This window comes from Drosophila bipectinata, chromosome 3R (assembly GCF_030179905.1).
Source record: "Drosophila bipectinata strain 14024-0381.07 chromosome 3R, DbipHiC1v2, whole genome shotgun sequence".
NCBI classification, from domain to species: domain Eukaryota; kingdom Metazoa; phylum Arthropoda; class Insecta; order Diptera; family Drosophilidae; genus Drosophila; species Drosophila bipectinata.
This window is the reverse complement of record NC_091739.1, coordinates 5,624,173-5,633,210: the sequence shown is the minus strand read 5'-3', so window position 1 is coordinate 5,633,210 and position 9,038 is coordinate 5,624,173. Positions and strand designations below refer to the sequence as shown.

At 45.0% G+C, this 9,038-nt stretch overlaps 2 protein-coding genes and 2 long non-coding RNA genes across 4 annotated transcripts; 1 reads left to right on the top strand and 3 right to left on the bottom strand.

Moving 5' to 3' along the window:
• Window positions 1-383: 383 nt before the first annotated feature.
• Window positions 384-1,545, bottom strand: LOC108131059 (uncharacterized). Its single transcript, XM_017249791.3, has one exon. The coding sequence runs from the start codon at window positions 1,406-1,408 to the stop codon at window positions 545-547; it is 864 nt and encodes a 287-aa protein (XP_017105280.2). The 5' UTR covers window positions 1,409-1,545; the 3' UTR covers window positions 384-544.
• A 197-nt stretch (window positions 1,546-1,742) lies between these two features.
• LOC108131058 (unconventional myosin-XVI-like) lies at window positions 1,743-3,126 on the bottom strand. The gene has a single exon (XM_017249790.3). The coding sequence runs from the start codon at window positions 2,989-2,991 to the stop codon at window positions 1,975-1,977; it is 1,017 nt and encodes a 338-aa protein (XP_017105279.1). The 5' UTR covers window positions 2,992-3,126; the 3' UTR covers window positions 1,743-1,974.
• A 2,195-nt stretch (window positions 3,127-5,321) lies between these two features.
• Window positions 5,322-5,823, top strand: LOC138926794 (uncharacterized). Its single transcript, XR_011443456.1, has 3 exons — window positions 5,322-5,387; window positions 5,440-5,616; window positions 5,720-5,823. It is a non-coding gene; the product is annotated as an uncharacterized lncRNA (long non-coding RNA).
• Window positions 5,824-6,007: 184 nt separating this feature from the next.
• Window positions 6,008-6,662, bottom strand: LOC138926620 (uncharacterized). Its single transcript, XR_011443202.1, has 2 exons — window positions 6,328-6,662; window positions 6,008-6,263 (listed from the first exon to the last, which is right to left on the bottom strand). It is a non-coding gene; the product is annotated as an uncharacterized lncRNA (long non-coding RNA).
• Between the last annotated feature and the right edge of the window lie 2,376 nt (window positions 6,663-9,038).

The window sequence follows — 9,038 nt, the reverse complement described above, 5'->3', positions numbered from 1 at the left end:
TGCTGCAGCAGTTTGCTGCCGCATTTAAAACCGGATGCGCATAAGTATACGAGGATTGACAGGATGTGCGGGCCATGCACACGCATTTTGTTTGTTGCCACCGTCACCGCCACCACGGTTCCTGTCCATGCCACGTCCCCCTGGGACGCCGTAGGCGCTGCATTTTAAATCAAAAGGGGCGTACACGTGTTTCACGTACGGGTCACGCCCCACACTAATTTGTATTGTTTTCGCTGTTAATGAATTTCATATATTGTATTTATATGAAAGCTCTTAATGCGCAAATTATTCGCGTCGACACTGCTGCCGCCGAAGTGGAATTTTAATTGAATGCCCCGACTTTCCCCCATTTCCCTTAACCCATCTTTTTAAAACGCATCACATTTTGACAGTCACCTTTCAGACCTTTTAATCCATAGAATTTTGAAAAAATACGAAACTTGTAAAGTCATAATTTCGGACTGGCCATAACTTTGGATCGGAACTTCCAATGACGCTCATGGATGACAGGTTCATGTTCCACACATTCCAGGTACTGTGCGGCTTAGCAGGGTCCGCAAGGACCAAAACCGCAAGTTGGCGGTCCGCAAGGTCCGCCGGGTCCACAGGGACCGCAAGGACCACAAGGCCCACAAGGTCCGCAGGGGCCACAGGGTCCGCAAGGTCCGCAGGGTCCACAGGGTCCGCAAGGAGGGCAGGGACCGCAGGGCCCGAAAGGTCCGCAGGGTCCACAGGGACCACAAGGACCACAGGGTCCGCAAGGTCCACAGCCGGGCCCGCAAGGTCCGCAAGGCCCACAGCGCCCTTCGGCAACAGGGTACTGGCATGTAGAGAAGCAGGGTAGCGGGCAGCAGGGTCCTCCTGGAGCGCAGGGTCCAATGGGGCACGGCGGGCAGGCGGCGCTGGGTTTGTAGTTGATGGGTCCATTAGGATAGCAGCAGTACTCCCTTGGCGGCGGAATGTCGATGGTCTGGGGCTTCGGTTGGCACAGGATCGACTGGCACACCTCCCTCGGCTCGCAGACGCGCTTCGGGTAGCACACCACGTAAGGATCGGGAATCATGGACGGGTAGTAGATAACCCTGGGTTCCCGCACCATCTGTGAGACCCAAATCAGCTTAGGCACCTTGATAACCCTGGTGGCATCCACGACCTTGGGGATGGTGATCTGCCTGCATCGATTCACCACCATCGGTTCGGGAACGATCTTCTCCGTGAAGACGACCCGCTTCTTGCAGATCATGCGCGGCGGCTGTTGGACCGTGATGCATTTCGGGAACGGTGGGGGTATGCGCGGGGCGCACTGCGGCAGGGCCTCCAACTGGGCGGCATTGTAGCACTTGGGCGAGCACTCGAAGGGGCCGCAGCACGGATCGCATGGGCTACAGGGACCGCACGGGGAACACATTATTCGATAGGACGGTTATCCAAAATTATGTCTAAAAAGAAACAAATTTTTTTTATTTTGATTTTTTTTTGGCACGAAAATTTTCAGAGAAAATTTAGAAGTGATTCGAAGCGAAACTGGTTTTGGAATGAGAGCTGGAAGGGTCGAGCATTATAAGGACAACAAAATAGAAAGGCAAGGCCTACTTGGTTTCCAAAATTTTTAAAATATGGATATTTTTTGAACATATTTCCCACAGCCTACTTGGTTACCCCCAGCATACTTTGTTACTCCCAGCATACTTGGTTACCCCCAGCCTTCTTGGTGTTGTCGAGAAAAAATAATTCAAGTGACATTCGCTTAAATTCCGTTTATTTACAGCCAATGAGTCGTCAATGCGTTGACAATAAAGCAAAGTATACTATAGACTTTGGAGAAATTTTTAAAGCAAGACTTTGGAATATCAATCTTCTTGAATAGACACGGTCCACGGTCCACAGGGCACGGCGTTGACAACGGGAAATCCTGGCGGCGTCCACATCCAAAGGGCTGACAGTATAGTGATAACGTTGAAATCAATCCATATTTTAACATGGTCCGCAGGGACCACAGGGGACTTGTGGGCCGCAGGGTCCAACGGGCCCGCAGTGGGTGTTCCAGGGTGTGGGGGCGCATGGGTAGCAGGGGCCACACTCGGGCGATTCGTAGGGACAAGGTGGTGAACAAGGTCCGCAGGGCCCGCATGGTCCGCATGGGCTATTGCTGAGCGGTCCGCACGGACCACAAGGAGCGCAGGGCCCACACGGTGCCGGTACATAAGGACCCGATGGCATCGTGAGACCGCAAGGCCCACAATTTGGGACCGCGCATGGTCCACACGGTCCGCAGGGTCCACACCGGGGTCCGCATGGTCCGCAAGGGCCACACCGGGGTCCACATGGTCCGCAAGGGCCACAGGGTCCGCAGCCGGGTCCGCAGGGGCCGCATGGTCCGCAACGGCCCTCAGCGACCGGGTACTGATTGGTGGAAAAGCAGGGCAGGGGGCAGCAGGGTCCCCCCGGAGCACACGGACCAATTGGGCACGGCGGACAGGCGGCACTGGGCTTGTAGTTGATGGGTCCATTGGGATAGCAGCAGTACTCCCTTGGCGGCGGGATGTCGATGGTCTGGGGCTTCGGTTGGCACAGGATCGACTGGCACACCTCCCTCGGCTCGCAGACGCGCTTCGGGTAGCACACCACGTAAGGATCGGGAATCATGGACGGGTAGTAGATAACCCTAGGTTCCCGCACCATCTGTGAGACCCAAATCAGCTTAGGCACCTTGATAACCCTGGTGGCGTCCACGACCTTGGGGATGGTGATCTGCCTGCATCGATTCACCACCATCGGCTCAGGAACGATCTTCTCCGTGAAGACGACCCGCTTCTTGCAGATCATGCGCGGTGGCTGTTGGACCGTGATGCATTTTGGGAAGGGTGGAGGTATGCGCGGGGCGCACTGCGGCAGGGCCTCCAATTGGGCGGCATTGTAGCACTTGGGCGAGCACTCAAAGGGGCCACAGCAAGGATCGCATGGGCTGCAGGGACCGCACGGGGAACACATTTTTTAGTCTCAAATTTACCGAAAATAAAATTTTAGGAAATAAAAAAGAGTCCAACTTTTTTTTAGACAAATTTTTGCGGTACAATTTGGAAGTTATCCGGAGCGAAAGTATAAACTGAATGAGATTGATGGCACGACGACAGCATTGTGAAAGGTCTCACAGCCCTCTACGATTGGGTTTTTTGAAAATAAGCTACTTGATTTGGTTTTAAAATCAAGTTTGTGAAAATCTTTATTAAGCGAATTAAGAGCTTCATAAAATTTTTATTATTGCGAAATTATGATCTAAGTACGTAACACAAATCCTTTAAAAGGTTTCTTCTAATTGATGTAAAATCTATCCATAAAAAACATGTATTACAGCATTATTCAGCGGTTGTGTTTCCAAAGTGGTTATCCTTTTTTTGTGAACCGAAATCGGTCTCCACATGACGTATGCGAGACGTATCTGCATATATTTCAGCAATATGGCATCTGCCGTTGAGTGGGTTTAAGCCTTTAATATGCTAGCGCCTTTATGGAGGCAGGGCGTTTTTTCAGCAGCGGAAAGCCAACTTGGAAAAAACTACAACGAATTACAGAAAAACGTCGGAAAACACTCTGGCAGCTCCGGCCTATTGAATATCCTCGTACCTACACCAACATACATATATAGAATGCTACTATTTTTTGTTTATTTAGCTGTGCGGCAGGACATGTCAGCGCCAAAAAAGCATTTCGTTGGCCATGGGACCTGAAAGCTTTAGTTCTTTTGGTGGGTATGGCGGTGCAATCAGCGCTTTGTGCATGCCACAACCATGGTGACATCGAACAATTGCGCATTCACAAAAAACTACAACAAAGACCGTGCTCACAGCGGCGCATCAATGTTGACAAAGGCTTTGGCCCGGGACTCACGTGAATTCTAAAATGTTTTAATCATTTTAAATATGAAAGAGTACTTTTTTACTGCGGCAGTAAATTATTTTTGCAAAATAATAAATAAATATATCATCGTTGAACCAGATCTTTATGGTTCCATATAAACTACAATCGAAACTAACTTCAGATATTAAAGAATCTACAAAAGCTTTACAGTCCATTTTTGACAGTAGCATTGATTCAATTGATCTGGTTTCGGCCGTGTTCCGGAAATTTGGCTAGTTTCTTGGCCTGTAATAACAAGCCATTGGCTTAGGACCGTAATTATGCAAGAAAAACATAAACTTCTGGGGCGTCGAGTGGGCCGTGACGCTTATCAAGGGACAAGCTGTCGGTCCAAGCTGCAAGTTCTAGCCGCAGACAAAGCTCGTGCTAATCCCACAGTTTTCAAGGCCCACAGAGCCTGTCTAATCACAGCCTCGCCACTTGGCAACACAGTGCCTCCGAAATTGTCAGCTAATAATGCAAACAATAACAGGCAACAGTCCGAAGAAATGGGGAACATTTCACATAATTGTGGGCGCGTCCGTTCGGTTGAATATTCCCGGCTAAGGCGTCGCAATTAGCGGACTTAGTTTGGGGCTCCGAAACTCTGCAGTGGGTGGGTTGAATAATCTTGGGGGCAGAATAGGGACGAGCCGGTCATAAATTGCTGGGAAAACTGCCTGCTTCGAGCCAGATAGAGGCGGCAAGTGTCAGTTGTCAAGTACATGCTTTTTTTCAGATGGTTCTCCTTGAACTCAATGCTTTTTCTTTCCGCTCCGATAAATGCCTCAAGGCGGGTGGACATCTTTAATGAATTTAATCGCGTGAAATAAACATTCCAGGGGCAGCCCCTCGAAAATCAGGCACATCTGGCAGTGGCGACTGTGGGCTGGTCCATGGTCGCTTATGTTGTTTGCTTGCACTCTTTGCGGTCGCCTGACGTTGATAAGTATTCTGATTTATTGACAAACAAACTGTGAGCGAGTTCGTGCAAGTGTGTGTCCGAGGCTTTTGTGGTGGCATTTATTTAAATTTATATATTTATTTAACGGCACTGCACAAACAAAAACAGTCTCAGATGGACAGATGGATTGTCGTTGCATCGGAGTCGTGCTTAAAGCACGCTTTTCGGCTTCTGTTTTTTATGCATTTGCTACGCTGCATTTCCGTTTGATTTCAATAATTTCAACTTCCGGCACAAACCGGAAATGACAAATAAAATGCACTGCCATTGAAATGCACTGGGAAAAAATCAATAAAGAAATGAGGTATTTTATAGTCTATATAATCACCCAAAATACATTCGGAGAACACATGAAAAAGTTTTTAAAAATAACTATTCAGGTATGGGGATTGATTTTTCATAAAAACCCTCTTATTAAAACCTTATAAAAAAAACACTTTTTCATTTCTAGCCAAGCTTATTTAATTTAATTGCATCATCTCTGGCTGAAACGGTTGGGAAAATCGCATAAATTACGTGATTTTTGGTGAGGCTTCTTTTGGCCAAATCCGTGCATAAAAGTTTTTTTTACCCGCCAGGCAGTACATTTTCAGCACTGAGAGGCGTACATGCATGCATATGTGGAATAACCATGAATTACATAAAAAGCCGCAAATACCGAAGTCAAAATGCGTGGCCTGAACGATTTTGTTGGTCTTATTGTTGTTTCGTTTCTGTATTGTAAAGCATGCCGATGCGTATGTGATAGTGTGAGTGTAAGTGTGTGTGTGTGGAAACCATTTTCCCAGGCAGTCCCTTGCAACATGCAAACGATTCAGTCAACGGCAAAAAATTCAAATATATATTGCAATCCTTTAGGCACGCGGAACATAATGAAACGAAAATGCTACTGTGGCAACAGCAACAGTGCAGCAGCAGCAGCAGTTGCAAGGACATTCACTAGCAGGGACCGAGGACTGAGGACCAAGGACCAGCCGAAGCCGAAGCCGTCCGCTTTCCATTTGCCGAATAAGAAAAAAATAAATAAAAATGTGAAAATATTTCTTTGGCCAACATTTTTACAGCTGCCCCTCCTCCGTTCGGCATCCTCTCACTTTTTCTTTCCATTGCGCTGACCCGCCCAGTTCACCAACCAATTCGCAGAAATTTTTTATACAAAAAAATGTTTTTATTTATACTACTGGGGCGGCCGATCCCGGCCTGGGCCCAGACCTGGTCCTGGGCTTTGCATCCCACCAAAATCCTTGCAACTGGGCCTGGCCTGTGGCCGCCGGTTGATTTATATTGATGAATGCCCGTTTGTTCGTTAGTTCCGTCTTCGCAGGCTGCCAAAGAGATTTACTTGTTCGGGGGCTTCGGGCTGGGGGCGTGGCAGTCATTTTACTCTTTGCCTTTTGTTGTGCTGCACTTGCGTATACAAAAATATATATGTATAAGTCCAACAAACACACACAAGCACAATCTACCAGCAAGTCCCTGCGTGCACTTGCTTATGCTCAGTGCCAGAAATTATTGCATACTTTACGGAAATTAACCGCATTTCCATTTCTTGCACGCACACAGGATGGCCGCGTCATCTCCTCCTCGCTTTCGTCCTGCTCCGGCTTCTGTGCCTCCTGTTCCCTCTTGAATACATATTATATTTACAATTTTAATGACTTTATTTTTGTGCTGGCATAAAATGTGATGATACACTTTGAGTTTTGAATAGCCACATAGAGTTTTAACAAAAAAATTGTTTGTTTTTTTTATCTACATAAAGTATTTTAAAAATGTTGCATATTTTTAATGACAGTTTAGGTCAATAGTTAGTTCAAAATAATATTTATTTAAGATTATATTTAAAAAGAGTTATTTAAGCTTATTGTAAATTTTTGTTTAAGCATTTAATTCATATTTTTTAATAGGTATTTTAAAGTCGATTTGTTCATACTACCAATTTATTTTGTAACATTTGCCCTTTGGTTAACAGACCCAGGATACTCCTGAGTAGGCTGCTGAAAGTGGCAGGGGAATTAAGTGAGAGAATCAACCTGCATTCATATTTCTTTGTGACGTTTTCCTTGTGCATTATTAATCAACCGGGAGTATAAAATTAATGTTGACATGCATTTATTTATAAAACGCAACCATGACGTACAAGAATACAAAAAAAAGAGTTATGTCAAGTGGAAACCACATGCAACATTCGTCCAGCTTTGATTTTTCCGACTTTCAAATCTTTAAAGAGCTTTATTTTCTTGGGCAAATTTAAAAATTGGGCAAAAATATTCTATTCTATTTTTCCCTTGATTTTCTTCATAAGATTCGGCTTACTCTTTAAGGGAAAATTAAAGGTAAATGCATTGACAACTGCATTTAGTTGGAACTGGTTTCTCAGTTACAGATAACTCGAACATCCTTGCAAATCGTGGGAGGTCTATGAAAGAGATGAAAGGCAGAGCAATGCTTTTGGCGTAAATATTTCTTCAGATTATTCGAAAAAAACTTTAATTGAAAAAAGCAGTAAGTTCCTAACGTCAAGTAAACTAATTAAATTCCAAGGAAAGGAAGTCTAGTTTTCCTTTTGAATAAATTTAATACCAAATGGTAACTAGGGGCAACACCTGCTCAGTTGTTTGCACTGGAAAATGCCAAATGATTAATAATGTGCCCTCTGATGATGTACAAAAAACCAGAAAATATTGATTGGATTCAATCAAAGAAGGGCATGACAATCTCCTTGATTGTGGAGCCCGCTGCTTTTTGCAAAACCATTCAACCACCCAGCTGCCAGAAAGTTCAAGAACTCGAGTGCAAAGGGCAATTGGCACGCCGGATGCGTAATCTATTTCAAACAGCGACCAAGCAAATCGAAGAAGCTATAGCTGTTGCTATAGCCATTGCCTCTCAACTGTCGGATGCATGCGAACACAATACAACACAATTTGCTCGTGCTGCTGCTGTTCGTCCTTTCGTCTTTTTTAGCCTGTCAGGCCGTCTGTCCAACAGCGAGATGTATAGAGAAATTGCATATAAAATGCAGACAAATAACTTGCTCCCCATGTTTAGCGTATGCCCTAACGCCTGACATTAACAATGCTGCAGCAGTACCAGTAACAGCAACAGGAACAGGACCTGCAACAGCAGCATCAGCAGCAGCAACATCGGTGGCAACCAGCTGGCAATAAAATGTAACAAACACATTGACTGCTGACAAATAGCATTGCCTGTCAATTCATCAAAAAGAAAAAGGCATTGGAGAGCGTCAGCGAACGCGCAAAACTATTGACATGCACACGCATATCATGCAGTAAGAGAATTACTTTGGTTTTAAAAAATATGTACGTATTAGGTACTATAACAATCTTATTAGAAAAGATGATTTAATTAAATATTGGGGCTTAAATTGGGCTGGGTTAGTGGAAAAGGGATTCATCTGCGGAGACATCATTGAGTCGTTGACTGATAATATACTCTGATTATACATATTTTTCCCAGTGTTTATCCAGCGGATTCGATCGGATGCGAGACAGCACATCCTTGCACTGCTGACTCGGCAGACTTGCAGCAAATTTGCTTAGCTGCCAAACCAAACTTCGATTGCAACGGGCCTGTGCTTATACGTCTATATTCTAGAGACTGTTACAAATTGTTTTGAAGTGAAATTCAAACTGCATTGGGAAACGGTGCATATTGCTTTGGCCTGCACCACCGCGACCTCGCAGTTTTTAAATTCTACGCCATTCTGTAAGGCGCAAGAAATGGCTAGAATAAAAATTACATTTTTATGAGCAGGATCAAAGCGATAATTTCATTTTCTTTCGAGGTTTCGAGGTTTACTTAGCAACTAGGAAGTGGTATCGCAAAGCCTTTTTCCACCATTCAGAAGTCCCCTTCTCCTACTTTAAAGCCCTTACCTTTATTTCATTCATAACAAATTGCCTCAATTATTTCCATTTTCCCCGCCCAGCGCCATCGCTTTATGTTTGCGTAGCAAGGGTATAAAAACTTTATTAAAAACTTTTGTACCCAAGCCTTTTTATTATACCTCGTCTGCCCTTAGCCGCGTCCTGGTTTATATACCTTTACATATATAGGGATATATATTTATAAAATAGACGCACATTTAGGCGCCATCCTTGCCGCAATACTGCACTCCAGGGGCGTTGAAGAAATCAAATTAAGAACATTTTCT